We start from the raw sequence: 27634 nt of genomic DNA, 5'->3' as shown, positions 1-27634 counted from the left end.
TGATATTCTGCAAAAGTACAGGGATTGGACTCCTGAGGGCTGGGGTAAAGTTATTTTTTCTGATGAATCCCCTTTCAGATTGTTGGGGGAATCTGGAAAAACGCTTGTCCGGAGAAGGAAAGGTGAGCGCTACCATCAGTCCTGTGTCATGCAGACAGTAAAGCATCCTGAGACCATTCATGTGTGGTGTTGCTTCTCAGCCAAGGGAGTGGGCTCACTCTCCATTTGTTGATTTAAGTCTTGGCTTATCTCATTCTTACCAAAAATTAAGACTGCGCCGGTGTGTAAATGTGTAACTAAGCTTATATAATGTAAATACAAAGCTGACACAAAAAGGGTGTATTTAACTCATTTAATAGTCACAGTGCTCTTAGATCCATTTGTACTGCAATATTACTCACCATTTTACTCCTAATAGGTAAAATCAAATAATGTTGAAATGTATAGAAATGGAATGAGGGGGCAGAGAGGGGGGAGCAAACAGGTATGGAGAGGATGATGAAGGGGGATGGAGTGTAATAGCCTGGGCGTTGTCGTCCCTTAACCCCCCAAATGTGGCGATGTATAGAAAGTCTTTTGTAATACAATAAGTCCCGGTGAGGCCTCACTTACTTTGCTCTTCTTTATCTCCTTTCTTCTGTCTTCTTTTTTGAGTTGATCTGGATCCTATTCTGATTGAACACCGTCCGTGTGTTCACCGGCTTGGTCCCTGCAGTCACGCCGGGACACTTGTCACTTCCGGCGCCGGGGTATCGCAAGATACCGCGGGCCATCGTGACGGAAGTCCCGGTCGCTATCTGCGCGTTCTAACTCACCCGATGGTGAGAGGACTTGGAAGTGGATGGATTTGCGGTGCGGGGAGAATTAAGGGTTCTCCCAGGGTGGATGAAAGGATGTCTGAGAGGGGTACTCCGAACGCGTCGCGGCCGTCGGGCCTTCTTAGGGGAGTGATGTTTAATACTACATATAGAAGAAGGACAAGACAAGTATCAAGTAGAGACTCCATGAGAGCCTCTTTTGAAAACACTGCCTGACAACTATCCACAAAACACTACCGCATCATGGGGGACTCATTTTTTAGAGATCAGCGCAGGTCAACAGGCCTGCGCTATGTCACACAACAATCAAAACAAAATAAAATTAGACGCTTTAGAAGAGGTAGAGGAAATTCAGGCAAAACATCAAAAACAAGCCCCATTGAAACAAAAAGATCAGGAATTTTCAACTTAAGTAAGGCCACCATAGAACCAAGCCACATATCACTACTGAATAAAGGGTTAAAATTTGCACCCACTACAGGGGGGGGGGGGGGGGGGGGTAGTGATCCTCGACAAACGAGACTATCTGGACGAATGTACCAGAATCGTGAAAGACACCACCACATACGCTGTGTTACCACAAAATCCCACCACCAACAGTTGCTAAAGAATTTACTAGAAGAGGGTCTGAACAAAGGCATCCTGAATCAACAGGAATAGAAATTCCTCCACAACCCTCGCCCAGTCATTCCGGTAATAAACTATCCACCAAAAATCAAGAGCACCGTAAATCCGCCTGGACACCTAATCATATCAGGCATCAATTCTATAACCTCAAATTTGTCACAATACATTGACTTCTTCCAACAACCCCACGTACGGACACAAAAATCATACATACAGGACACCACCGACATCCTAAAGACACTTAAAAACATCTCTTGGTCTGAAGATTTTTGGATATGCACCAGCAATGCACTATATACAGTAATAGAACACCAACAGGGACTAGAAGCCATACAACACTACTTACTACAAGATGAAAACATGACAGTCACAAAACCCACTTCATCCGCAACTGCATACGATTTATCCTGGAGCATAATTATTTTTGGTACGGAGACACTTAATACAGACAGGACAGAGGCTTCGCTATGGGGACTAAATTTGCGCCGAGCTATGCTAATTTATTCATGAGTAGGTGGGAGGACCAAACCATCTGGTCAGAGCATGAGTTCGGGGCAAATTAAGTCCTGTGGTGCAGGTATATTGATGATGTCATCTTTATATGGCGTGGAGATGAGACAAAATTACTACATTTTCTGCAATAACTCAATCAGAACGACAGGAATCTTGCATTTGCAAGTAACTACAGCAGGACACCAGTTGACATCCTAGACGTAACAATTTCATTGAAGACAACCAGAAACAAGTTGATGTTAATAGCTACATCATTTCTAACAGTGGACACCATCACAAGCAACATCCACACCGGCCAATTCAAAAGACTACGTAGAAATTGCAGCAAACTTACAGACTATCAGACACAAAGCAAACATGGAGAAACAATTTTTAGAAAAAGGGTACAAAAAAAGAGACCTTATGCAACACATTACAAACAATAGAAAATCTAGACAAATACTTTACTGTCCTACAAAGAAAAAATAAAACACACCAAAGGCCCCAATAAATTTCCATAACACAATTTAACATAAACTATAGACACCTCAACAAGATATTAAGTAAACATTGGCACATCCGATTAGAAGATGAGGCTTTAAACGACATACTCCCAGAGAAACAAAAAATCATCTATTAAAAAGCACTGAACCTCAGACACATGTTGGTACACAACCGTATAAAAGGGAACCGAGCAATACAAACAACATTGACAGTCCTAAAAATCACACCAGGCTTCTCCCACTGCGGATCCTGCCAAGCCTGTAAACTGAACATAACTACAAAAAAACGTAAGACGTTCACTTCTAACAAGACCAATAAAGAATACACAATCCGTGACCATATAACATGCAATAGCGAAGTAGTGATATATATTTGATAACGTGTCCCTGTGGCCATCAGTATGTGGGTAGAACAACTAGGAAATGAAAAACACGCCTTTCTGAACATATCAGAAACGTACGTAAAGGATTAGAGAGACACAGCCTCTCCAACCACTTCAAAAACTCTCGCAGCTAAAATCCCAGTAAATTGGAATTTATAGGTATTCAGCAAGTCAATAAGAACTGGAGAGGTGGAGACTACAGTAGAAAAATAAACAAAGAAGAATTAAGGTGGATGATTGACCGCAAAACTTTAGCACCTCAGGGCCTCAACCTCGACAATGAAGTGTTAGATCAGTTATCACCGGATAACACGACATACTTGTAAGGACTCGTTAGAGCATGTTCCCAGAATGTCCAATCCTACCATCAATTTCCATAATCTTAGTCGCGCGCTACATTGTACCTGATTCTCCATGCTAAACCAAGGGCCCATTTACTGCTTCAAGAGAGAGTGCATTTATTACATGCTCATCCTTCCAATTTATATCTATTATGATTACTTATTATATTATTATCTATATGGTCCATCCACATCCCTTTGCTGATTTTACCTATATTTTATCCACCTATCCTTGTTTTATTTCTCATTATAAATATATAACTGTCTCGTCACGCACAGATGTGTGATCACCTCCATTGGACAATGAGTTATACCTCCAAATCATCAGTCATAACATTGCCTATTTCTATATATTAAGATCCCCCTTCAACACAGCCATACGTCATTAACCTAATTGGTAATTACAACTCTTTACAGCTGTCCATCTACACTCTGCTAGAACAGATTCAAGCTGCCTTAATTACACACACCTTATGACACCCACGACCCGCCCACATCACCATGAAGATTGATAGCCAGAGCACCTTATGACGTCATCCAATACTCTGATATATATTGCCCTCTATGAAGATGGCGCCACATCACTCCCCTAAGAAGGTCTGATGGCCACAACGCATTTGGAGTACCCCTCTCAGACATCCTTTCATCCACCCTGGGAGAACCCTTAATTCTCCCCACACCCCGCAAATCCATCCACTTCCAAGTCTCCTCACCATCGGGTGAGTTAGAGTGCGCTGATAGTGACTGGGACTTCCGCCACGACTGCCCACAGTATCTCGCGATACCCCGGCGCTGGAAGGGATACGTGTCCCGGCGTGACTGCGGGGACCAAGCCGGTGAACACACAGACGGCGTTAATCGAAATACGGTCCGGATCAACTCAAAACAAGAAGATAGAAGAAAGAAGAGCAAAGTAGGTGAGGCCTCACCGGGACTTATTACAAAAGACTTTCTATACATTGCCACATTTGAGGGGTTAAGGGACGCCTACCCCCCAGGCTATTACTCTCCATCCCCCTTCATCATCCTCTCCATACCCACATCCATACCTGTTTGCTCCACCCTCATTCCATTTCTGTACGTTTCAACATTATTTGTTTTTACCTTTTAGATCCATTTGTGCTGCAATATTACTCACCATTTTACTCCTAAGAGCATTGTGACTATTAAAGGAGTTAAATACACCATTTTTGTGTCGGCTTTGTATTTACATTATATAAGTTTAGTTACACATTTACACACTGGCACAGTCTTCATTTGTTGATTTAAGTCTTGGCTTATCTCATCCTTACCCATATATATCTTTGAAGGAAGGGGATTTCCTTCTAGAAGACCTGCTGCCTCCTCATTTACTAGAACATCTAGCAATCCTACTATGAGCGCTCTCTTGAATCACTCACAATTTTGCACAACAACACAGCCATGAATAAAGAATGGTATTAAAACATCCTCCAAGCGCATGTTCTCCCAACCATCCAAGAACAGTTTGGTGATGAACAATGCCTTTTCCAGCATGATGGAGCACCTTGCCATAAGGCAAAAGTGATAACTTAGTGGCTCGGGGAACAAAAAAAAATCGAAATTTTGGGTCCATGGCCAGGAAACTCCCCAGACCTTAATCCCATTGAGAACTTGTGGTCAATCCTCAAGAGGCGGGTTGGCAACCAAAAACCCACAAATTCTGACAAACTCCAAGCATTGATTAGGTAAGAATGGGCGGCTATCAGTCAGTATATGGCCCAGAAGCTGAATGACAGCATGCCAGGGCGAATTGCAGAGGTCTTGAAAAAGAAGGGTCAGCACTGCAAATATTGACTTTGCATAAACTTAATGTAATTGTCATTAAAAGCCTTTGACACTTATGAAATGCTTGTAATGTTACTTCAGTATACCATAGTAACATCTGACAAAAAGGTCTAAAGACACTGAAGCAGCAAACTTTGTGAAAACCAATACTTGTGTCATTCTCAAAACTTTTGGCCATAGCTGTATACACCAAATGCACAAACGCACTGTCAGAGCAAATGACATGTTACCACTTTTTTTTTTTTTTCAATTAAAAATCATGTATACAGGTAATTGAATTTTTTCAATTTTACCAAAATCACAGAGAACCGTATTAACCAGTGGACAGGACGGTAGTAAGAACCATTGATCAGACGTTTTAGGAAGTGAATCATGTTTGTATTTTTAAATTAAAACTTTGCTTTTCAGGTACATTGACTATAAAGCTCTTGGCAGTGTAATAGCATTAATTAACAGCTTATGGTTTACTAACCTGGGAAAGAAAGAGAAGGCCAAATCCAGAGGCAGACTGAGCCAGGACGGAGCCACAGACCAAGAAAAGTTCCTTCCCCTCCATCTGGTGAATGAGTATCTTGGAGTATTGATGGCTGTGCTCAGACACATCAGGTCAGCAGCTGCCTACTTTATATCGTGGTTATTAAGATTGTAAGACTTTATGTACGATTGCTCTTTATGCTATTTGCAGTGGCGGAACATCAGGCGGTGTGACCCCCATACTCCCCCTGATGCCCCCACTCTGCAAAGAACAGAGAGGAGTCCTCTGCGGACTGTTTGCGCATTAGCAACCTAGAAAAGTGTATGACTCTTCCGGCAATCTTTCCGTTCTTGCTGTTGCAGATGATATAGATAATTTCAGCCTCTGGCCGTTACTCACTTAATTATTTTTGTGCTTTATTACAGGGCAAATGTAGACGGTGTCCTCTGTAACCAGTATTTCAGCACTTTCAGCTCTGTTCTGAGATACCGCACAAGGGTTTTGGAGGCATTTAAAGAAATGGGCCGGTTTGCCATTAATGAGCAGGTGCTTTCCAGCAAGCATGCCCTGTTACTGCTGCAGAAGTGGAGCGTTATTGAGAAGGACTTGGGCCTGCAGGAGAATCTGACTGCTGTGGCCAAGGAACATAGGGTCAAGGAACTCATAAGTAAGTGTGCAGGATTCTGTATTGTTTAGGTTGAGCTCATTAGTAAGCATGTAGTATTCTGTATTGCTTAGGTTGAACTCATTAGTAATGCTGAATACACACAACGATTTAGTAAATGAACGATTTTAGTAAACGATTTTCGTGCATTTTTTCAAGGGAAAAATGAACGAAAATTGTTTACTAAAATCGTTAATTTACTAAATGTAATGAACGATTTTTTTGAACTACAAACGATTTTTGCATTTTCCCTTACTGAAAATCGTTGAGTTGGTCAGTCTGACTGAACTACAAACTTGAATGCGCATGAACGATAATCGTTCATCGTTTTAATTCAGAAAGTGAACGATTTGTTGAACGATAAACTATATCGTTATCGATAATCGATGAAAAAATCGTGTGTGTATGCACCTTAAGTGTGCTGGTTTCTGTATTGCTTAGGTTTCTCAGCTGGTGCTGTACACTGGTTTTACACAGTACAGGGCTCAATGACACAAACAACAGCATTTATAGTTATTTAAGGAGCAACAATATAAAGCAGGATAACAAGACTGGGAAACACGAGCAGAGAATCTTACAGAATTATTATTATTATTTTTTTTTTCATGTCTGAAAAGATGAAATATGAGCTAAAAAAAAAAAGACCAGTTCTATTCTTAGTGGATCGAACATGAGTGTGATTTCCTGTCACTGCAGGAGACCACTTTACACTTCATTAAATGGGATCCGGTCTAAAGATCTACAGTAAAAAAGTAGACAATGTCTAGATAGACAACAGATGTTAGACAGTCAAAAGGTCGACACACTAAAGGTCGACAGGTACAAATGGTCGACAGGGTCAAAAGGTCAACATGAAAAAGGTAGACACAGAAATGATCAACACTTTTTTTTTTTTTTTTTTTTTTAGGGTTAAGCACTTACCCTGACTGTTAGGTTTAGGCACCAGGAGGGAAGGTTAGGGTTAGCCACTAGAAGGGACAGTTAGTGTCAGGCACCTACGCCGATGGTTAGGGTTAGGCACCAGAAGGGAGGGTTAGGGATAGGCACAAAGGGGAGAGTTAGGGTGAAGATTAGGGTTAGAAAACAAAAAAAAACATGTGTTGACCATTTTTTTTGTCTACCTTTTTAATGTCGACCTTTTGACCCTGTCGACCTTTAGTGTGAACCTTTTGTCCCTGTCGACCTTTTGTGTCAGCCTTTAGTGTCGACCTTCTGTCCCTGTCGACCTATTGACTGTCTAACATTTGGTGTCTTATCTAGACATTGTGTACCTTTTTACTGTAGATCTTTCAATCCACATCCTCATTAAATCTCCCAATCCTGTTGGAGTGTAAATTGCTGGTTTTGTTTGTCTTTGATCTGCCTAGTTGTGCAGTTTTTGATCTAGTAATGGCCTCTCTTGTTTAGTGTAGAGTGATCTGATAATGGCTGCCTTGGTGTGTAGTGTACAGTGATCTAGTCCTGACTGCCTTGGTGTGTAGTGATCTAGTCCTGGCTGCCATGACACGGGGGTGCAGTGTGATCTAGTCCTGGCTGCCATGACACTGGGGTGCAGTGTGATCTAGTCCTGGCTGCCATGACACAGGGGTGCACAGTGATCTAGTCCTGGCTGCCATGATACGGGGGTGCAGTGTGATCTAGTCCTGGGTGCCATGACATGGGGATGCAGTGTGATCTAGTCCTGGCTGCCATGACATCCAGAGTGATCAAGTCCTCTCCCCGTGGAGTGCTGAGTGATGTGGTGCTGGTTAGTTTGATGTGCTTACAGTGATTTACTACTGGCTGCCTTGATGTTGGGATACAGAGTTGTGCAGTGCTGACAATCTTGATCTTTAGTGGTGTAAAGACGCACCAGGAGACGGCACAGGTTAATTTGATGTGTGACACTTGTATGTTTGTGTTAGACTGTAGTTGAATTAGTATAGGAAGTGCTATACGCGGTGGCCACAGCTTGTTTCCATTGTGCTTTATTTACAGGCTCAGTCACACACAGATATACAGGTGTCACATATCACATTAATTCGTGCAGTTTCCCATATACAGGCTCAGTCGCACACAGATATACAGGTGTCACCTATCACATTACTCAGTGCAGTCTCCCATATACAGGCTCAGTCACACACAGATATACAGGTGTCACATATCACATTAATTCGTGCAGTCTCCCATATACAGGCTCAGGTGCACACAGATATACAGGTGTCACATATCACATTAATCAGTGCAGTCTCCCATATACAGGCTCAGTCACACACAGATATACAGGTGTCACATATCACATTAATCAGTGCAGTCTCCCATGTACAGGCTCAGTCACACACAGATATACAGGTGTCACATATCACATTACTCAGTGCAGTCTCCCATGTACAGGCTCAGTCACACAGATGTATAAGTGTCACATATCACATTAATTAGTGCAGTCTCCCATATACAGGCTCAGTCGCACACAGATATACAGGTGTCACCTATCACATTACTCAGTGCAGTCTCCCATATACAGGCTCAGTTACTCAGATATACAGGTGTCACATATCACATTAATTCGTGCAGTCTCCCATATACAGGCTCAGTTACTCAGATATACAGGTGTCACATATCACATTAATTCGTGCAGTCTCCCATATACAGGCTCAGTTACAGATATACAGGTGTCACATATCACATTAATTCGTGCAGTCTCCCATATACAGGCTCAGTTACAGATATACAGGTGTCACATATCACATTAATTTGTGCAGTCTCCCAGGGCGTTTTAGTGGCATAACCTTGTGACTAAGACGCATTTTTGTGCGAAAAAGATGCTCTGCACAAGCAGAATCGCATGGGACCTGGCACCTTTGCAGAATGGATTTCTCTCATGCTAGTCTGACCCCCCCCTTCCCCGGGAGGGATGGAGCAGTCTGTGACCGCCAACGTCTCTGCTAAAATTGCTTTTCACCTGCGTCTCATCACTAGATGCTGTGATATCGCTGGCACTGGGTATGAATCCACCTATTTCTTCTGTCCTTCTCTAAAGATCAAGTCTGCCAGGCTGTCAGTCACTGTCTGCCTTCCCCCAAACATAACAACCCATTGCTATAGTTAAGTTTACAATTTCCATTTATTTCTTGAATAATATTCAGCAACTTTTGTTTAGATGATCAGCCTCAAGCTTTTTTAAAATGCTCGGAAATATGCTAGACATTGACTGCTACGCAAGTTCTATGCAACCTCACTGTGCAATAAACAGCATGCATCTAGTGATCCCATCCTGATCCCATCTTACAGGCACCATTAAAGAGAAATTCAGGCAACCGGGTCCACGGCGGCTAAGGAAGAAAATTGAGGCAGTAGAGGAGGCAAATCTGGAACCACAACCGGCCTCCAATCTAGAAGACTCCAAAAATCATGTGAAATCCATATTGCTCCATTGGGAACCCACTTTCTTGAACTCTCTCTTCACCTCTGCAAAAGAAAGGATAGAAAGCACGGATCAGCCTAATGAGACCACAGCTGAGGACAGCGAAGCGACGAGTGACAGCGCTACCGATAATCTAGCGTGCGCCACTGCCTGTCTAGTAGCCAAGTGGATAATAACCATAGAGGGTGACCTCCTGCTGAGCTCATGTGATCTGTATCGTTCTCTGCACTGGCTGGAGACCTGCATCTTACCCCACACAGCTGTAGTGCAGGAACTTCTCAGCGACCATATACTGAGAAGTACCCTCTATAAACTGTACTACAGAGTTTACGATAGTCCCCATTCCAGCCTGGATCTTCTGCGCTTGGCTAATCAGGTTATGATGAAACTGATAAAGACTCAAAATCTGGGCACGGACATCTTCCATATTGCTGTGAAGAATCTCTGCCTGCCGCCTGAGGACAACGCGAGTGACATGCGCAAAGGTAGGTGTAGCTTGCGCTAATTCATGCATTTGTTGGGAGACGCTGTTCCTCAGTCTTTGATTCTAACCCATGGGTATTACTATGCTTCTGCCGGACTCTAGATGACTTATGGGTTCCGATCGCGTGTTGGAGCTCATGGAAAGGTAAGTCCGCACCAATAGATGGGCTAAAAACTGAGCTGACCGCTGTGTGCTTCAGTGATGTTACAGGTGACAGCACAGACCGCATTGCCTTATGCTCAGGTTACCTGGGCGCTTATTTATTTTTCATTAAGATTTTAGACACAATTGGTGCTTCTGCAACATTGGCAATAATTACACAGGAGAGAAATCACGCTAACATTCCTTATGTAAATGAACTTAGTGAAAAAAAAAAATATATATATATATATATATATATATATTTTTTTTTTTTATTATTTATCACCACTATTACAAATAAATAATAATTTATTGCTGGTATTTCCTAGAATAATATGGCTGAGCCATCTTAGAAAGGCTCCGCAATACTGGTCCGGACCTGTAAAAGTGCACTTGATTTGAGCTTTTTGGTCCACCAATTTATTTTAGTTTATTTTTATTTTTTTGCATTGTTTTAAATGTTATTTATTTAAAATTTCCATGGTTTTAAAAGCTCAATTGATTTTTTATTTTTTTTTAAATGGAATAAAGCTATTTGTTTTACTTAGCTAAATTTATTCATGTATCTCTGCAGTTCCTAAATAGACTTCCCCATGCATATATTACCGTTATTGTCTAGTGTACTGGGTGATACGCTGACGAGCCGACCCTTTTTTCATCAGCCATTGCTCACAGCTTTAAAGTCTTGTCCGATGCGAATAATCTGTCATCCTGTACACATCCATCATAATAAAATATTTGCCGTATTGCATTACAGCTGCTGCCAATTTCTTAGTGTCCCTTTACGTCGGTGATATCTGGCTCGGTGCACAAGCCCCGGTTATGTTTAAAACTTATGTGAAGATGGTCTGTGACGCTGCAGATGTGGACACTTCATGTTCAGAGGACAAGACCCCAAAACGAAAAAAGAGGAGAGAAGAGCAAGAAGCCATTGTGTCCCTCTGTAAAGACCTTTCTGCTACTTTGCCGAAGACTTAATTTCTCCTAGAAGATCCGTGCAGGTCTGAACTTGTCTTATGTACCCAACTCCACACTTCACACTGGGCCAGGTACGGCTCTGAGAGCATGCAGGAACAGTTCTGCACAGTGTCAGTGTGATCTTGCCAAAGCCTTAATTTTATCAGCCCATAACTTTTGAATATATCAAATATTATCCCTTTGCATTCCCCAAAGCAATAATCTGCTTTCAGCTTTACCAGTTACTCCATAAACTACAGAGATATATGGTGTTTGACATACACAAATGGTCCAACTGGGCGTCCCGGGCAGAATTTGGGCATTGGAACACACCCCGACCAACTGAATTATATTTGTATTGAAGACTTCAATAGTGACATGCTCATAATTTCTTTGTAACCCTGCTTAGATTATGCGATGGGTGCTGTTTTGCTACCTCTGGTGCTAATACCTGTGTATATGTTGACGTTAGCGTGTGCCTATTTTTGGGATTTACAGTGCCTTATGGGTGCCTGCCAGTGGTTGAACACCGATTTACCATCTTGTCTGTCTACAACTTTTATGAAAAACACAATGTAAAGCTACGATGATGTAGTTTGAATACTGCGATAAACTGTACAACTATTTTATATCTAGTGTTTTGACTTTGTTTTTGTGTTGCATCTGTGCAGTGGATGACGTAGGTCCTTCTGGACGGGATGTAGTTAAAAAGCCAGCGGACGGGATCCCGGCCGCCGATATATCGACGCCGCAATCCCGACTGCCCGAAAATGCAGATGCCGCTATCCTGAATGAGATCAGGTTAGCGGCGCCAGAATCCCGATCTTCCAGACGCTGGGTAAGTATCACTGTCCCCGGGAATAGGGGGGTTAGGTTTACGCACCCCCAGGGGGGATATTAGGGTTAGACATTCCCCGGGGAGGGTTAGGGTTAGGATACGGGGGGGGGTTTAGTGTTGGGCACCACCGGGGGGAGGTTGGGGTTAGGCACTAGGGGAGGGAGGGGGGGGGGGGGGAGTGTAGGGTTAGGCACCGCTAAAGGGGGGGAGAGAGGGAGGGTTAGGGTACCTAACGCCCCTGTCAGGATGTCAGTCATCAGGATGCCGCTGTCGGGATTTGAATTTCATACCAATCCCCCAAATACCAAATGCTGTCTTGTTATGCTAGTCTATATGGGTACAATGCACCGGTTGTATGTAACTGCTCACTTGGGTCTCACCCGAAACTGATATCACTTTGCACAGGATGAAAGATGGACCCCCCTGTACGTTCATTGCTGTTGGGGGACAGGCTGATACACCTCACCAGAGGTTCGGGAATCCTAAGTCGTCCTGGCTATCTTGTAGGGCTTTCAGGGTGTCCAATTTCAACCACTACTGATGTAATTACTCACTATCACTCTTGTAGTCCTCTGTTCTTAGCTGGTGCGCCATTGACGTTCCTCAATTCCTTCCGGGGCTTCCACATTTTCAGCCGCACTAGTCATACGATTTCTTCTTGCCGTGTACCTGTATATAAAACAATTCCAGTGACAAGTATCTTAGAGGATGCCCTCCCCGAGATTTTGCTCCCAGTCCTCTTTCGGGACTGTCTGTGTATGATGGGGTTGCTTTCTCTGACTCCCACCATTGCTTAGATACAAACTCCAGTTCCTCCACAGATTGATCTTTCTAGACATTGAGTATAAAGGTGACGGGACTGTGACTGACTGGAAGCCCCTAAATGGACAATTGCAGAGTTTACTGAAACTTTGAGAACATTGTTCTCTTCTAATTAGTAATTGACCGGCTCATTCATGAAAATTATATAATGCATGTAACATTACATCCAATTTTGGGGCTGGAGCTAGTTTTTATGTTACCTCATTGTACACTAAACACATGCAGGCCTTGAGGAAATTGCTCAAAAAACCATGGTTATAGGCAAAATACACCTAAAATAGAACATTTACGTAGAGAGTGCAATTGGGTGGCCTATAGAGAGAGAGGTTCTCCTTACTGATTACCCTTCATCCTCCTCCTCCTCATCCATTGGGCCCAGTCCATGGTTGTCAAAAGCTCATCCCCTGTCAACTTTCCATTCATGAGAATATCACTAGAGAGGAGCTTTGACAACTCCAGTCAAGACCCATCAGAGCAGAAGGGAGGGTGTCCTGCTTGGACTGTTCCACCTATCGGTTTACCTGCTAAACCACTGACTCCACCAGTAAAACTGCATTATGTTTTTTAGGTCACGTAATTCCATCAGGAACTAATAATGTTTTTGGGTTGTAGCAGGTTTTACAGACTTGTGACTTCCTGCCAAGATCATCACTCCAAGAGCAAGGAGCACCAAGAAGTGTTAGGGTAATCTAAAACTCTGCAGGCTCATCTTACATTGTCTAATGTCAGCAGTTCTCCATAAGGAAAACACTACACAATATAAACCAAACCACTGTACTTCAAATCATTTGCCCAAGATCACTTGGATGATCCTGCAGGCTATTAGAGGAAAGTCTGCAGATTCCGAACACCCAGATATTGCTCACTTATAAGAGAAAGCAACAAATTCTACCAGCAAATTTTGTGGTATATATTAATGAGCTGATGCTTTCTAACATGTAGGTCTGTGAGATTTTTTGTGCACCAATCCTGTGAGTATATATCCTTAAAGAGCATTAAATATTCCACTACATCTTACATCTATATGCCGTTTTTAATTAGAACTTCACTTATTGTGCCAAAAATGTATTTTAAAAAGGAAAACTGCCTCCATTATTTAGTATAATGTAAAAACACAATAATAAAGGTCCCCACTAGCAGTACCAATGTATTTCATAATGTTTTACGAATTGCTTTGCGTTCATTAATAATTCCTCTTACCTAATTTGTATCCATCTCTTAATGTAATGGTCGAGCCGACAAGATGTTTTAGTTAAGTATTGATAAAATATATATGTTTGATTAAGTAGAACCTACTTATTGGCTCATTGTTCATCATTACCTCTTGCCACGTTAAAATTTGTTTTAAACATTGACTGTACATATATAATATAATATAATTTCCGGATAGGTGCACACTCACATCGTCTTAATAACTTTGCTGGGGTAGCATACCCAAAAGGGAGTCAGAAAAACACCCATAAAAGACAGAACTTTAAAAAAAATGGGGTGCACTCACCAGTCTTCCAAAAAAGTCCTTTATTATAGCATAGCAGGTTTTGATATGCTGTGAAACCTGCTATGCTAAAAGCTATAATAAAGGACTTTTTTGGAAGACTGGCGAGTGCACCCCATTTTTTAATAAAATAAAATTATATATATATTTATATTATGTATATCTAGTGGTAAATGTAATGTGGTATCGCCTGTGAAAACCTGTCACGACGAAGCCCTGTGCTCCTGGTGTCTGTTCTAAATTTGTTCTGGGCAAAATCTATAATTCATCATCGTGAATTCTAAATACAGATCTCATTTGTCTGCTCAGGATGTTTGTATCTCATAGTGGTTACAATGTCATTTCCTCTCGCTTATCTCAAGCTGTTGGCTGGATTATTATTGATCTGAAAAACAATTTTCAAGGCGACAACTAAAATTGAAGTTATGTAACTGAAGCTTCTCGCTCCTAATGTTAGAATTACAATGTCTGCATTCAGAACAATTAATATCTGGCCACTTTGCTGGATCTCTGACCTTCTATGTGACCATATCGCCAGGTGGGATTATAATACATGGGGTAGCAATAATTGTTGTTTATATAGCACCACCAATCTACACAGCACCTTGCAGGGAATGTCATTCATATCAGCCCCTGCCCTACTGGAACTAGTCTATTTTCTCTCTCTCGCTCTCTCTCGCTCTCGCTCGCTCTCTCGCTCGCTCTCTCGCTCGCTCTCTCTCTCGCTCTCTCTCTCGCTCTCTCTCTCTCTCTCGCTCTCTCTCTCGCTCTCTCTCTCGCTCTCGCTCTCGCTCTCGCTCTCGCTCTCTCTCTCGCTCTCTCTCTTCTCCCCCCCCCCCCCCACACACACAGACAGAATGTTAAAACTCCACACCAATGGGCCATGACCAAGAATTTTACTCATGACCACCCTGCTGTGAGACAGCAATGCTAACCACAGTGCCACTGTGCTGCCTTATTACTACTGCTTCACTTTTTCCATGTCTAATAATCCAAAATTCACACCATACTGATGCCGGAATTCCGAAGGGAGGAAATCCCGACAGCGGCTCATAAGTATGCTAACCATCCCCTGTCCCCCCCTTAACCCACCCTTGGTGGAGCCTAACCCTAAAACTCCTGGGGTGGTGCCTAACCCTAATCCTCCCCCCGGAGGAGCCTAAACCTAACCCCCCCCCCTTCCCGCACCCTAACCCTAACCCTTCCGGGGGGGGGGGGGAAGGGGGTGCTTAACCCTTACCTCCCCCTCCCCGGGGGTGTCAAACTCTAACCTCCCCTTCCCCAAGCCACACCCTCCTCTGGGGGTGCCTAATCCAAAGTCCCCCCCGGGGGTGCCTAAACCTCACTCCCCTCCCACGGCTACAACCTAACTATCCCCGGCTTATCTCATCCGGAATGTCGGGATTTCGGCATGGGGCTAAAGATAGGTGGGCGCATTTCAATGCCTATATTTAGACCCGGGTCAGGATTCCGACGGCCGGCTGTAAATTAACCGCATCCCGTTATTAACATGAGACTAAAGGCATGCATGGAGAAGCTCGAAGTTTTTTTTGTCTTTGGTTAATGGCATATACCCCAGGAGAGTCTCTATACTAGTTATAGATTACTTCTATCCTCTGCCTCTGTGCAGGCCATTGGCAAACTGTCAATCACTCCTTGTTCCCCTGCTCTGTCACACGGCTCTAGATTTTTCCCCAGCCCCCATCCCTCGTTTACGTTCTACATATTCCTTCCACTAGGCCACATCACTATACTATTACTTTGGCTGGGTCCGTCTGCATGTGCTGCAAAGCCTGTTCACCGTGAAGCCCCTTACCCTGGTAGTGCATGGACGGGGAGGACAACAACCCGACCAATGACCATGAGGGAGATGTATCAAAGCATTGAAAGACCAAAAGTGAAGTTGTTTTATAGCAACCAATCAGCTTATGTCATTTTATGGAAGGTGCTACATAAATGATTCTGTAGTTGGAAGCTCATTGGTTCCTATGGGCAATTTCTCCACTTTTCCTCTGTAGGAGGGTTTATACATGTCCCCCGAAGTGTAATAATAAAGATGTAACCAAAGACCAGGCGAATTCCCTGGCAAGATAACTGAATCACGCTTACAGGGACAGAGGTCTGTAGTAGCCACTGCCAGTCTGTGTTCTGCGCAAGCGCTTTTGCAAGACCTGCTGGAGAGAGCCTTCTGTACTCCTGCAAGGCGTCTACGCCTGCTGAAATCCTCTGCCCTGCAGATGTGGGAGGTAGTCACTAGATCGACTTTGACAATGTTGACATTAATGATGATGACATTGCTAAAATGTCAACAGTCCACATGTCGACAGTGTCAGAATCTCCACATGTGAAATGTTGACAGTGTCCGAATGTCAACATTAGGGTTAGGCTGCGAGGGGAGGTCGGGTTAGGGTTACTAAAGCTTCCAAAACAGACAAGTAGTGGTGTTCCCCATATAAACCAATCATGTTCTGTCTATCATTTTCTAGAATGCAATAGATAATCTGGTTGCTATGGCAACACCACCACTTTTCATTGTAAGAAACTTTAGTAAATCACCCCCTGTATGCCTTCCTACGTAACAGGAATCATAAACTAATCATCTCCAGTTAGTTAAGGCCAAGACTGAAGTCCTATTACTCAGGAGTACAGCTTTTACTGCACACATAACTTCTATAGGGTAGATCAGGTATCTACCCCATAGCCAGAAAGAAGACCCTGCATACTGACTACACGTTCGCCAGTCATTACATCACATTGATAATGATATTAGTGCGTTGTATTATTTTAAGGTTTAGCTGATCTAATGTGGGCCACACATCTACAGCTGATTCCACGTTCTGCCGAACCGATCTTCCAGACATCGATGATCGGCAATCCATCTGCAGATTGGGAAAAAACAGCATGTTAAAGATCCCCGTGATAATTTTTTGGTCTGGATTGGTGAATTGAGGATTTCCAACTTGTTGAATTTCCTCAGTTCCCCTGCACCAGCAGAATGAGGAATTGAGGCGATACAGTACATCACAGATGTATGGGATCCAAAAGTAGGAAAGTGTGATTCTAGTGATAGAACTTGGAGAGCCAGGCTCCTCTGTGAGGCTCAGCTAGCTTATTCTTATGCCCAGGACTGATTTAGCATTATTGCTGTTTCCCTCTTAAATCCATCTAACTTGGCTATTGTGCACAAGACCTGCTGATATCTCTCCTCAGGCACCACGTCCTCCGTTATTTTAACAAGGGAAAAATAGGTGGTTGGCAAAAAGAATGTCAAAGAAAAAGTAAAGGCAAATAATGTAACCATCTACAAAATAGTTTGTTGGCCTATATGGTAAATTCAGCCTGAAATTCGCTTACTTTGTTCGAGCGGAGTCTGTCCTGGACATGTACAGCAAAATGAGGAACAGAAACACTGCAAAGGCAGTCAGGCCAACCCACACGGCGATAATAATTGAATCTGCAAGTACATAAAACAATGATTGAATTAGTTATATATTGGTCGCTGACCAAATTCTCCTTCTAACTTCAACATGCTAAAGCAACCTCTAATATTAAGAACACGAGTGGGACATTGTTTGGTGACTGGTGTGTAAGTAACCCATATAGAGGTTTGCATATAATAAATCCTTGCACAAGGATGTGAATTATAGCTCCTTGACTACTGACTTAAGAATTAGGCATTCCTTACCAACGTCCTGATTTTGTCAGGGCAGCCATCATTTTTGAAGACCGTACCTTCGTCCCAATTTGTGGCGATTGGGAGGTATTCCATTGCTGCAAACCATGCATCACTTCCCAACACATCCTTGTGAATGTTCAGAGCAAAAAGGTCGGTGTGCATGCGTGTGGCATCTATTCATAGGAGAGAGGGCCAACCCAGCAGCTCCCTGAGCGCTGGGCATGTCCCAAGGGTAATTTGGCTTCCAGGAACGGCATTTCCCACGAGGTCACACCACATTTTCCAGCGTGTGCACCAGAGGCAGACGCAAAAGGCCCGGCCATCACTTTAAAGTTGGGAGGTATGTATTAACCCTTTATAAATGTGTGCATTAGTGATTAATCCCTTGTGAACTTGTGCATTATTGGTGCAACAGTGTCTCAGGGCACACTCTTGCAACGGGATAAATCCTGTAGATTTATACATCCAACTCTGGTCATATATACACTGTGTTATTCTATGTCTACATGCCTGTCTAGGCACTTATAAAGGATATATTTATAATTGCATTTTCCTATTTTTCATCATTGATATTCAGATCTAAATGCATGAATAGCAATGTAAATTATAATTAGGGGTGAGCGGGTTCGGATTTCTGAAATCCGAACCCCCCCGAGCCCCCCCGATCCGAGTCCGATCCGAGTCAGGCTCGACTTTTCCCGCCTGACTCGGATCTGACATCGAGGCAAAACGTCATCATCCCGCCTTCCGAGTCTCGCGGGTTTTGGATCCTATATAAGGTACCCGCGTCGGCGCCATTTTCTCACTCGGCTGTGGACAGTGAAGAGGGAGGGTGGGAGTTAGTGCTGTGTAGTGTAGTGTAGTGTAGTGCTGCTGTTGTCCACTACTTCAAAGTCCATAGGGGCTGGCTGTGTTGTGCTGTGCTGCTGTTGTTAATAGGGGCTGTGTCCACTACTTCAAAGTCCATAGGGGCTGGCTGGACTGTGTTGTGCAGTCAGTTCTCCATAGGGGCTGTGTCCACTCCAAAGTCCTGTGCAGTGTCCCAGTCCTAAAGGGGTGCTGTAGTGTTGTCCAGGGGGTGCTCTGTCCATCAGGGGTGCTCCCCCCAAGTGCTAAAAAAATAATATATTTTCTGTTTGTGAATTGTGTGCGCAGTAGCCGCACGTGCATCAACAAAGTAGTGCCAAGCGTGCGCCTGTGTCATAAGTAAAGGGCCGGCTGGCTTGACCGTTAAAGGGTGCTGTAACCCCCGAAAGTACACTCCAGTCCAAACCAAAAAAAAATTATTTTCTGTGTTTGTGAATTGTGTGCGCAGTAGCCGCACGTGCATCAACAAAGTAGTGCCAAGCGTGCGCCTGTGTCATAAGTAAAGGGCCGGCTGGCTTGATCGTTAAGGGTGCTGTAACCCCCGAAAGTACACTCCAGTCCAAACCAAAAAAAAAATTATTTTCTGTGTTTGTGAATTGTGTGCGCAGTAGCCGCACGTGCATCAACAAAGTAGTGCCAAACGTGCGCCTGTGTCATAAGTAAAGGGCCGGCTGGCTTGACCGTTAAGGGTGCTGTAACCCCCGAAAGTACACTCCAGTCCAAACCAAAAAAAAAATTATTTTCTGTGTTTGTGAATTGTGTGCGCAGTAGCCGCACGTGCATCAACAAAGTAGTGCCAAACGTGCGCCTGTGTCATAAGTAAAGGGCCGGCTGGCTTGACCGTTAAGGGTGCTGTAACCCCCGAAAGTACACTCCAGTCCAAACCCAAAAAAAAATTATTTTCTGTGTTTGTGAATTGTGTGCGCAGTAGCCGCACGTGCATCAACAAAGTAGTGCCAAGCGTGCGCCTGTGTCATAAGTAAAGGGCCGGCTGGCTTGACCGTTAAGGGTGCTGTAACCCCCGAAAGTACACTCCAGTCCAAACCAAAAAAAAAATTATTTTCTGTGTTTGTGAATTGTGTGCGCAGTAGCCGCACGTGCATCAACAAAGTAGTGCCAAGCGTGCGCCTGTGTCATAAGTAAAGGGCCGGCTGGCTTGACCGTTAAGGGTGCTGTAACCCCCGAAAGTACACTCCAGTCCAAACCAAAAAAAAAATTATTTTCTGTGTTTGTGAATTGTGTGCGCAGTAGCCGCACGTGCATCAACAAAGTAGTGCCAAGCGTGCGCCTGTGTCATAAGTAAAGGGCCGGCTGGCTTGACCGTTAAGGGTGCTGTAACCCCCGAAAGTACACTCCAGTCCAAACCTAAAAAAAAATTATTTTCTGTGTTTGTGAATTGTGTGCGCAGTAGCCGCACGTGCATCAACAAAGTAGTGCCAAGCGTGCGCCTGTGTCATAAGTAAAGGGCCGGCTGGCTTGACCGTTAAAGGGTGCTGTAACCCCCGAAAGTACACTCCAGTCCAAACCAAAAAAAAATTATTTTCTGTGTTTGTGAATTGTGTGCGCAGTAGCCGCACGTGCATCAACAAAGTAGTGCCAAGCGTGCGCCTGTGTCATAAGTAAAGGGCCGGCTGGCTTGACCGTTAAAGGGTGCTGTAACCCCCGAAAGTACACTCCAGTCCAAACCAAAAAAAAATTATTTTCTGTGTTTGTGAATTGTGTGCGCAGTAGCCGCACGTGCATCAACAAAGTAGTGCCAAGCGTGCGCCTGTGTCATAAGTAAAGGGCCGGCTGGCTTGACCGTTAAAGGGTGCTGTAACCCCCAAAGTACACTCCAGTCCAAACCAAAAAAAAATTATTTTCTGTGTTTAGCCGCACGTATATATCAAATCGATATAACATAAATGGAGGACCAAACTTTCTCCGATAAAAATAAAATAGAGAAAGATCAAGAACCACTTCCTCCTAGTGCTGAAGCTGCTGCCACTAGTCATGACATAGACGATAACATGCCATCAACGTCGTCTGCCAAGGCCGATGCCCAATGTCATAGTAGAGGGCACATACAATCCCAAATGGCAAAGTTCAGGAAAATGACCTTGAAAAAGACATTTAAATCAGCTGAAGAGAAACGTAAACTTGCCAATATGCCATTTACGACACGGAGTGGCAAGGAACGGCTAAGGTCGATCCCTAGTATGTTCATGACTAGTGGTTCAGCTTCACATGACGATGGAAGCACTCCTCCCACTAAAAAAATCAAAAGAGTTAAGCTGGCAAAAGCACAGCGAAGAACTGTGCTTTCTAAGAAGATATCACAAATCCCCAAGGAGAGTCCAAGTGTGGTGGTGGTTGCGATGCCTGACCTTCCCAGCACTGGACGGGAAGAGGTGGCTCTTTCCACCATTTGCACGCCCCCTGCAAGTGCTGAAAGGAGCACCCACAGTCCACTTGCTGATATGCAAATTGAAGATGTCACTGTTGAAGTACAACAGGATGAGGATACTGGTGTAGCTGGCGCTGAGGAGGAAGTTGGCGAGGAGGATTCTGATGGTGATGTGGTTTGTTTAAATCAGGCTCCGGGGGAGACAGTTGTTGTCCGTGGGATGAAAAAGCCCATCACGGTCATGCCTGGGCAGAAGACCAAACATTCCACCTCTTTGGTCTGGCAATATTTCTATCCAAATCCGGACAACAACTGTCTTGCCATATGTACCATATGTAAAGGTGAAATAAGTAGGGGTAGGGACGTCAACCACCTAGGAACATCCTCCCTTATACGGCACCTGCAGCGCGTTCATAAAAAGTTACTGTCAAGTTCAGAAACTTTGGCTCAGACCGTAAGCAGTCCAGGGACACCTAAATCCCGTTGTCCTGTTGTATCCAAGCGCCTGCAAACCACACCGTCAACTCCCTCCTCGTCAATTTCCTCCTTAGTCAGGATCGGAAGTAGTCCTGCAGGCCATATCACTGGCATGACTGACTCTCCTATCCGGGATTCCTCCGGAGGATCCTGCATTGCTACGCCTACTGCTGCCGCTGCTGCTGTTGCTGCTGCTGCTGGGAGTCGTTCATCATCCCAGAGAGGAAGTAGGAACACCACTACTTTTACTAAACAATTGACCCTCCAACAGTCCTTAGCGAGGAGGATGAAGTACGACAGCAGTCATCCTGAAGCAAAACGTACAACTGAGGCCTTGACTGCTATGTTGGTGTTAGACGTGCGTCCGGTATCCGCCATTAGTGCAGTGGGATTTAGACAATTGATGGAGGTAGTGTGTCCCCGGTTCCAAATCCCGTCTAGATTCCACTTCACTAGGCAGGCGATACCGAGACTGTACAGAAACGTCAGAAAAAGTGTCCTCAGTGTCCTGAAAAATGCCGTTGTACACAATGTCCACTTAACCACGGACATGTGGACAAGTGGAACAGGGCAGACTAAGGACTATATGACTGTGACAGCCCACTGGGTAGATGTATCACCTTACGCAGCAACAGCAGCAGCGTCACCAGTAGCAGCATCTCAGAAACGCCAGCTCGTTACAAGGCAGGCTACGCTGTGTATCACCGGTTTCAGTAAGAGGCACACCGCCGACAACCTCTTAGAGAAACTGAGGGAAATCATCGCCCAGTGGCTTACCCCACTTAGACTCTCCTGGGGATTTGTGATATCTGACAACGCCACCAATATTGTGCGGGCATTACATCTGGGCAAATTCCAGCACGTCCCATGTTTTGCTCACACAATAAACTTGGTGGTGCAGAATTTTCTGAAAAGCGACAGGGGCGTGCAGGAGACGCTTTGGGTGGCCCGAAAAATTTCTGGCCACTTTCGCCATTCAGCGACTGCGTGCCGAAGACTGGAGCGCCAGCAAACACTCTTGAACCTGCCCCGCCATCACCTGAAGCAAGAGGTTGTGACGCGGTGGAACTCAACCCTCTATATGCTTCAGAGGATGGAGGAGCAGCAAAAGGCCATACAAGCCTATACATCCACCTATGACATAGGCAAAGGAGGGGGTATGCACCTGACTCAAGCGCAGTGGAGAATGATTTCCGTGTTGTGCAAGGTTCTTCAGCCCTTCGAACTTGCCACACGTGAAGTCAGTTCAGACACTGCCAGCTTGAGTCAGGTCATTCCCCTCATCAGGCTTTTGCAGAAGCAGCTGGAGAAAGTGAAGGAGGAGCTAAGACGGAGCGATTCCGCTCGGCATGTGGGACTTGTGGATGAAGCCCTTCATTCGCTTTGCCAGGATTCCAGGGTGGTCAATCTGTTGAAATCAGACCACTACATTTTGGCCACCGTGCTCGATCCTAGGTTTAAAGCCTATGTGGTGTCTCTCTTTCCGGCCGACACAAGCCTGCAGAGGTGCAAAGACCTGCTGGTGAACACACTGTCAGCTGAAGCGGAACGTGACACGTCAACGGCTCCTTCTTCATTTTCTCCCGCAACTGGGGCTGCCAGGAAAAAACTTAGGTATCCTAAGCAACCCGCTGGCGGTGATGCAGGGCAGGCAGGACCAAGTTTGGACATCTGGTCCGGACTGAAGGACCTGGCAACAATTTCTGACATGTCTACTGTCACTGCATATGATACTGTCACCATTGACAGAATGGTGGAGGATTACATCGGTGACAGCATCCAAGTAGGCATGTCAGACAGTCCATACCTGTACTGGCAGGAAAAAGAGGCAATTTGGAGGCCCCTGTACAAACTGGCTCTATTTTACCTGAGTTGCCCCCCCTCCAGTGTGTACTCCGAAAGAGTGTTTAGTGCAGCCGGGAACCTTGTCAGCGAAAGGCGTAGGAGGTTGCTTCCACAGAATGTGGAGAAGATGATGTTCATCAAAATGAATTATCAGCTCTTCCAGGGAGACCAGCCTCCAGAACGTACAGAGGGACCTGTGGTGGTGGATTCAAGTGGGGACGAGTTAATACTTTGTGAGGATGAGGATGTACACACTGAAGAGGGTGAGGAATCGGTGGATGAGGAGGATGAGGATGACATCTTGCCTCCGTAGAGCCAGTTTGTGCAGGGACACATTAATTGCCAGCTTGTTTTGTGGGGGCCCAAACGAACCAATCATTTCAGCCACAGTTGTGTGGCAGACCCTGGCGCTGAAATGATTGATTTGTTAAAGTGTGCATGTCCTGTTTATACAACATAAGGGTGGGTGGGAGGGCCCAAGGACAATTCCATCTTGCACCTCTTTTTTTCTTTGCATTATGTACAGTTTGGGGCCTAGTTTTTCTAACTGCCATCCTGTCTGCCACTGCAGTGTCACTCCTAGATGGGTCACGTGTTTGTGCCGCCCACTCGTGTCGCTTAGCATAGTCATCCAGCTACCTCGGTGCAACCTTTTGGACATAAAAACACTATTGTGAGGTGTGAGGTGTTCAGAATAGACTGGAAATGAGTGGAAATTAAGGTTATTGAGGTTAATAATAGCATAGGAGCAGAAAAACCTACAAATTCTGTGATTTTAGCTGTTTTTATGCTTTTTTTCAAAAAAATACAGATCCAAAACACAAAACCCAGAACCCAAAACACGGAAGGGTGGTTTTGGCAAAACCAATCCAGATCCAAAACACGAAGAAAGATCCAGATCCAAAACACAAAACACGAAAAGTGGCCGGTGCACACCCCTAATTATAATCTGTGTTTTGTATGTCCTCAGAGGTGTTAATAGTTTTTTCTAGCATTGTACTAATGCATTATTAAGATAATATCCTAACCAAAGACATTATGAATACAACTCTGGATCGGGTAATTTTCATGTGCTCTATATGTGAGATACACCTACAGGGGTGTATAGGTGGTGCAGGATTACATTTAGTGCACAATTACAGAAGTGTATTGTACTTGTGAGCTCAGCAGTATACTAGCGATCTGTTATATCTTCTCATGTGATTATTGGGAGTTGGATACAGGTCTTCAGTTACTGATTAGAAATCTATGGCCAGAAAGAACAATTTTTTCCTATTATGTCCTAGTTTTGCATCTCATAGGTATTTTGAAATAGCTGACTCTCCACCGACCAAACCTGAGAGTTGTAGACGCCACTATATGCTAGTTACATGTCATAACGTAGGGCCTGATTCAGCAAGGAACGCAGTTGCTTATACACATGCAATCGGTCGATTGTTGCGTACTGCGCATGTGCAAACTAGTCACTGCCATCGCAGAGGCCATGTAGACCCATGGCAGAGTGATTAACAGGAAAGTGCCGTTTGTGGGTGGTGACGGTCGGGTGGTCGGGGAAACGCAGGCATGCATGTGTGTTGGGACGGCGTTGCAAGGGCGTGCATAAATTAGCCACTGCGATGCCCTACGCAGCCTGAGGTCTTATAGCGTGCGCTGAAGTAAGCAATTCCTGAGTGAGGTCTGACCTGCCATAACTGTGCGTATGGGTCCGATGTTACCGATTGTTTCTCTATGTTGACCAAGTAAACGGATGTGAGTAAGGGGAAGCGGGCGTCCTTATGTCAGGCTGCAATCGCAATGCGAACATTTACATAGTACCGCTGATATTAGCAACTGCGTTGCGTGCATATAAGCAGAATAGCGACCCATAGTGAATCAGGGACCTGATTCAGACCCGCTCGCAAGCGCATAGATGGTGGCATAGTGCGCACGCGTGAGCCCCGGAGCGAGCGCAAAAAGCACCCGCTCCATGGCTCACTACAAAAGGGGCGGCTGTCGATGTTGATTGACAGCTCGCCCCATTTTGTAGGCGTGGCAGGGGGGTGGCTTCACAAATGGAGGCGTTCCCATGCGAACCAGTGATGTCAGTGGGAGAGCTTTCGGTCTATTAGAGCCAGAAGCTCTCTGGGGCTTGCGGCCACAAGACCCTACCACAAGGGTCTCGTCGCAAGCCTGATGGTTGCGATGGTCTTGACCATCGCGACCATCATCCTGGCCGCTCGCTATAGCTGTGGGTGGCCACCAACAGCTATGTAAGCGGCCAGGAGGCAGCTCCAAAAAAAAAAAAAACGCCCTGATTCAGAGTGAGCACTCTTTTAGAGCGTCCGTCTCAGAATCTGGCCCCAGGCCCACAATCTTTTATTAGGATTCTTCCTATACATTTACTTTAGAAATATACCGATACACCTGGCAGCAGCATTGCACAAATTGCTTCCTCTATAATAGAAGAAGCAAATATAGCCGGCAAGCTGATTGGCACTACGATTATACAGTGCTAACTCTTACAACCTTATTATGTACTGGACATCGTACTTCTCGGATACATACCGCACACAGCATATAGCTGAGAATTACTTATTATTATTCACAGCATTATGTGTAATAGAATATCAGTAGCATTGTAAATACGTGTTACAAGCTATTACAAACAAATATGACGAGTGGGGATGGAGCTGGTGTTGGAGGGGATAGCTCGGGTGGCTGCAAGGGGTATATTTGTTAGCTCTGGGTTACTAAGCTATACCAATGTGCACCTACATTAGTATAGAAGCCTACTGCTTGGCAACGTATGTGTGAAAAAGTCACAAACACAGGATGAAGACTAATAAGGGGGTAAGTCATACTCACACTTGCTGGCCTTGAGTTCACTTTCATCAAATGAAGGAGGATCCACATAATCAAAATAATATTCATAAGAGAGTGTGTAATTAGGGATGGTGTTATTTCCGCTGTGTCTCATCTGCAATCCACGATGTGCACAAGTTTCTCCAGTGCTGGTGAATTTTCCTGATCGGTGAAACAATGGGTCTCTGCTATGAGTTCATGCCATGGCCGCTTGTGTTTTTATTGCAAGTTTACTTATATCGCAGCTCTTGACCGGTTCCTTGCTTTCTCCAGCTCCCTCGCCCCTCCCTCTCTACCAGGCAGATACAGATCTAAGACAAACACACAGGGGACGGGTCAATGTTATATAGGAAATCAGAAAAGTACACAGCGAACGCCTATAAAGTCTTGTTAATGAGAATGTCACTGTACAAATGTTTCTTTCTTGTAGACTTAAACGAGTGGGCAGAAGATATTATAATACTTCAGAAAGTGACAGAACATGTGTGTTTTTTTTTTAAATTATCATTTATTCACCGAGTGTATAATGTTTAATAAGAACAATATTATCACTTAAGGGGGATATGTATCAAACCTTTGAGAGAGAGATGGAGCAGTTGCCCAAAACTGCTTCTGTCAATTATCTTAGCAGAGTCTTTGAAATGACATTTCTGCTGGGTACACAATGAGACATCGGATCAGTCAGCAGACCAATCCGCTATCAGAGCGGCCAATTGGTAAGCTATACACACACTAACCAATCAGCCGCCTGATTGATTAGTGGCTCTCCTATACACATATGCAGATGCATATGGCAGCATGGGCTGTGCTGCAGGGACGATCTGATATGTCTGAACGACGCCGTTCGCGGACATATCTGGTGTACACAACCCCCGATGCACTCGCGATATATTATTCATCGATCCATCAGTCTATAAATTGACAAGTGTGTACCCAGCGATAAGCTGGGTACACACCATACAATATATTGTCTCGACACGGATTGGAAAGATATATCCTATAAATTGCATAGAGAGTACGCCCGATCCTCCGTCCATTGAATTGTCCCATCAGCTGTCCTGCACGTCCAATGGGATGATTCAATTAACGACGCAGTGCAGTTGCTTGCAGCATGTAACGATACATCATGCAGTTGTACAGTGGATAGGACAGTGTGTGCGGCGCTCGATGTATAGTTACATTGCTGGGTCGCACCATTGTAAAGTGTGTGCCTAGCTTTAGAATCTGATTGGTTGCTTTAGTCTATTTCTCCACTTTATTAAATTTCTCCCTGAGTACAATAAAGATTATCAA

At 44.4% G+C, this 27634-nt stretch overlaps 2 protein-coding genes across 2 annotated transcripts in view; one reads left to right on the top strand and one right to left on the bottom strand.

Annotated features, from left to right (window-relative positions):
* URB1 (URB1 ribosome biogenesis factor) overlaps nt 1–11723 on the top strand; it is a 144227-nt gene extending 132504 nt beyond the window's left edge. The window contains exons 36-39 of the mRNA XM_088481649.1: nt 5379–5576; nt 5871–6112; nt 9380–9997; nt 10895–11723. Of these exons, the coding sequence (XP_088337775.1) occupies nt 5379–5576; nt 5871–6112; nt 9380–9997; nt 10895–11115 (1279 nt within the window). The 3' untranslated portion in view covers nt 11116–11723. The remainder of the gene's footprint in view (nt 1–5378; nt 5577–5870; nt 6113–9379; nt 9998–10894) is intronic.
* Nucleotides 11724–12492: 769 nt separating this feature from the next.
* MRAP (melanocortin 2 receptor accessory protein) lies at nt 12493–26611 on the bottom strand. The gene is made up of 3 exons (XM_088481696.1): nt 26345–26611; nt 17604–17703; nt 12493–12601 (listed from the first exon to the last, which is right to left on the bottom strand). Exons 1-3 carry the CDS (start codon nt 26454–26456, stop codon nt 12511–12513), a joined length of 303 nt encoding a protein of 100 aa, XP_088337822.1. The 5' UTR covers nt 26457–26611; the 3' UTR covers nt 12493–12510.
* Between the last annotated feature and the right edge of the window lie 1023 nt (nt 26612–27634).

Source organism: Taudactylus pleione, unplaced genomic scaffold (assembly GCF_031769625.1).
Source record: "Taudactylus pleione unplaced genomic scaffold, aTauple2 ptg000276l, whole genome shotgun sequence".
Lineage (NCBI taxonomy): Eukaryota > Metazoa > Chordata > Amphibia > Anura > Myobatrachidae > Taudactylus > Taudactylus pleione.
The sequence above is the reverse complement of the archived record's forward strand: the minus strand, read 5'-3'. Positions and strand labels throughout refer to the sequence as shown.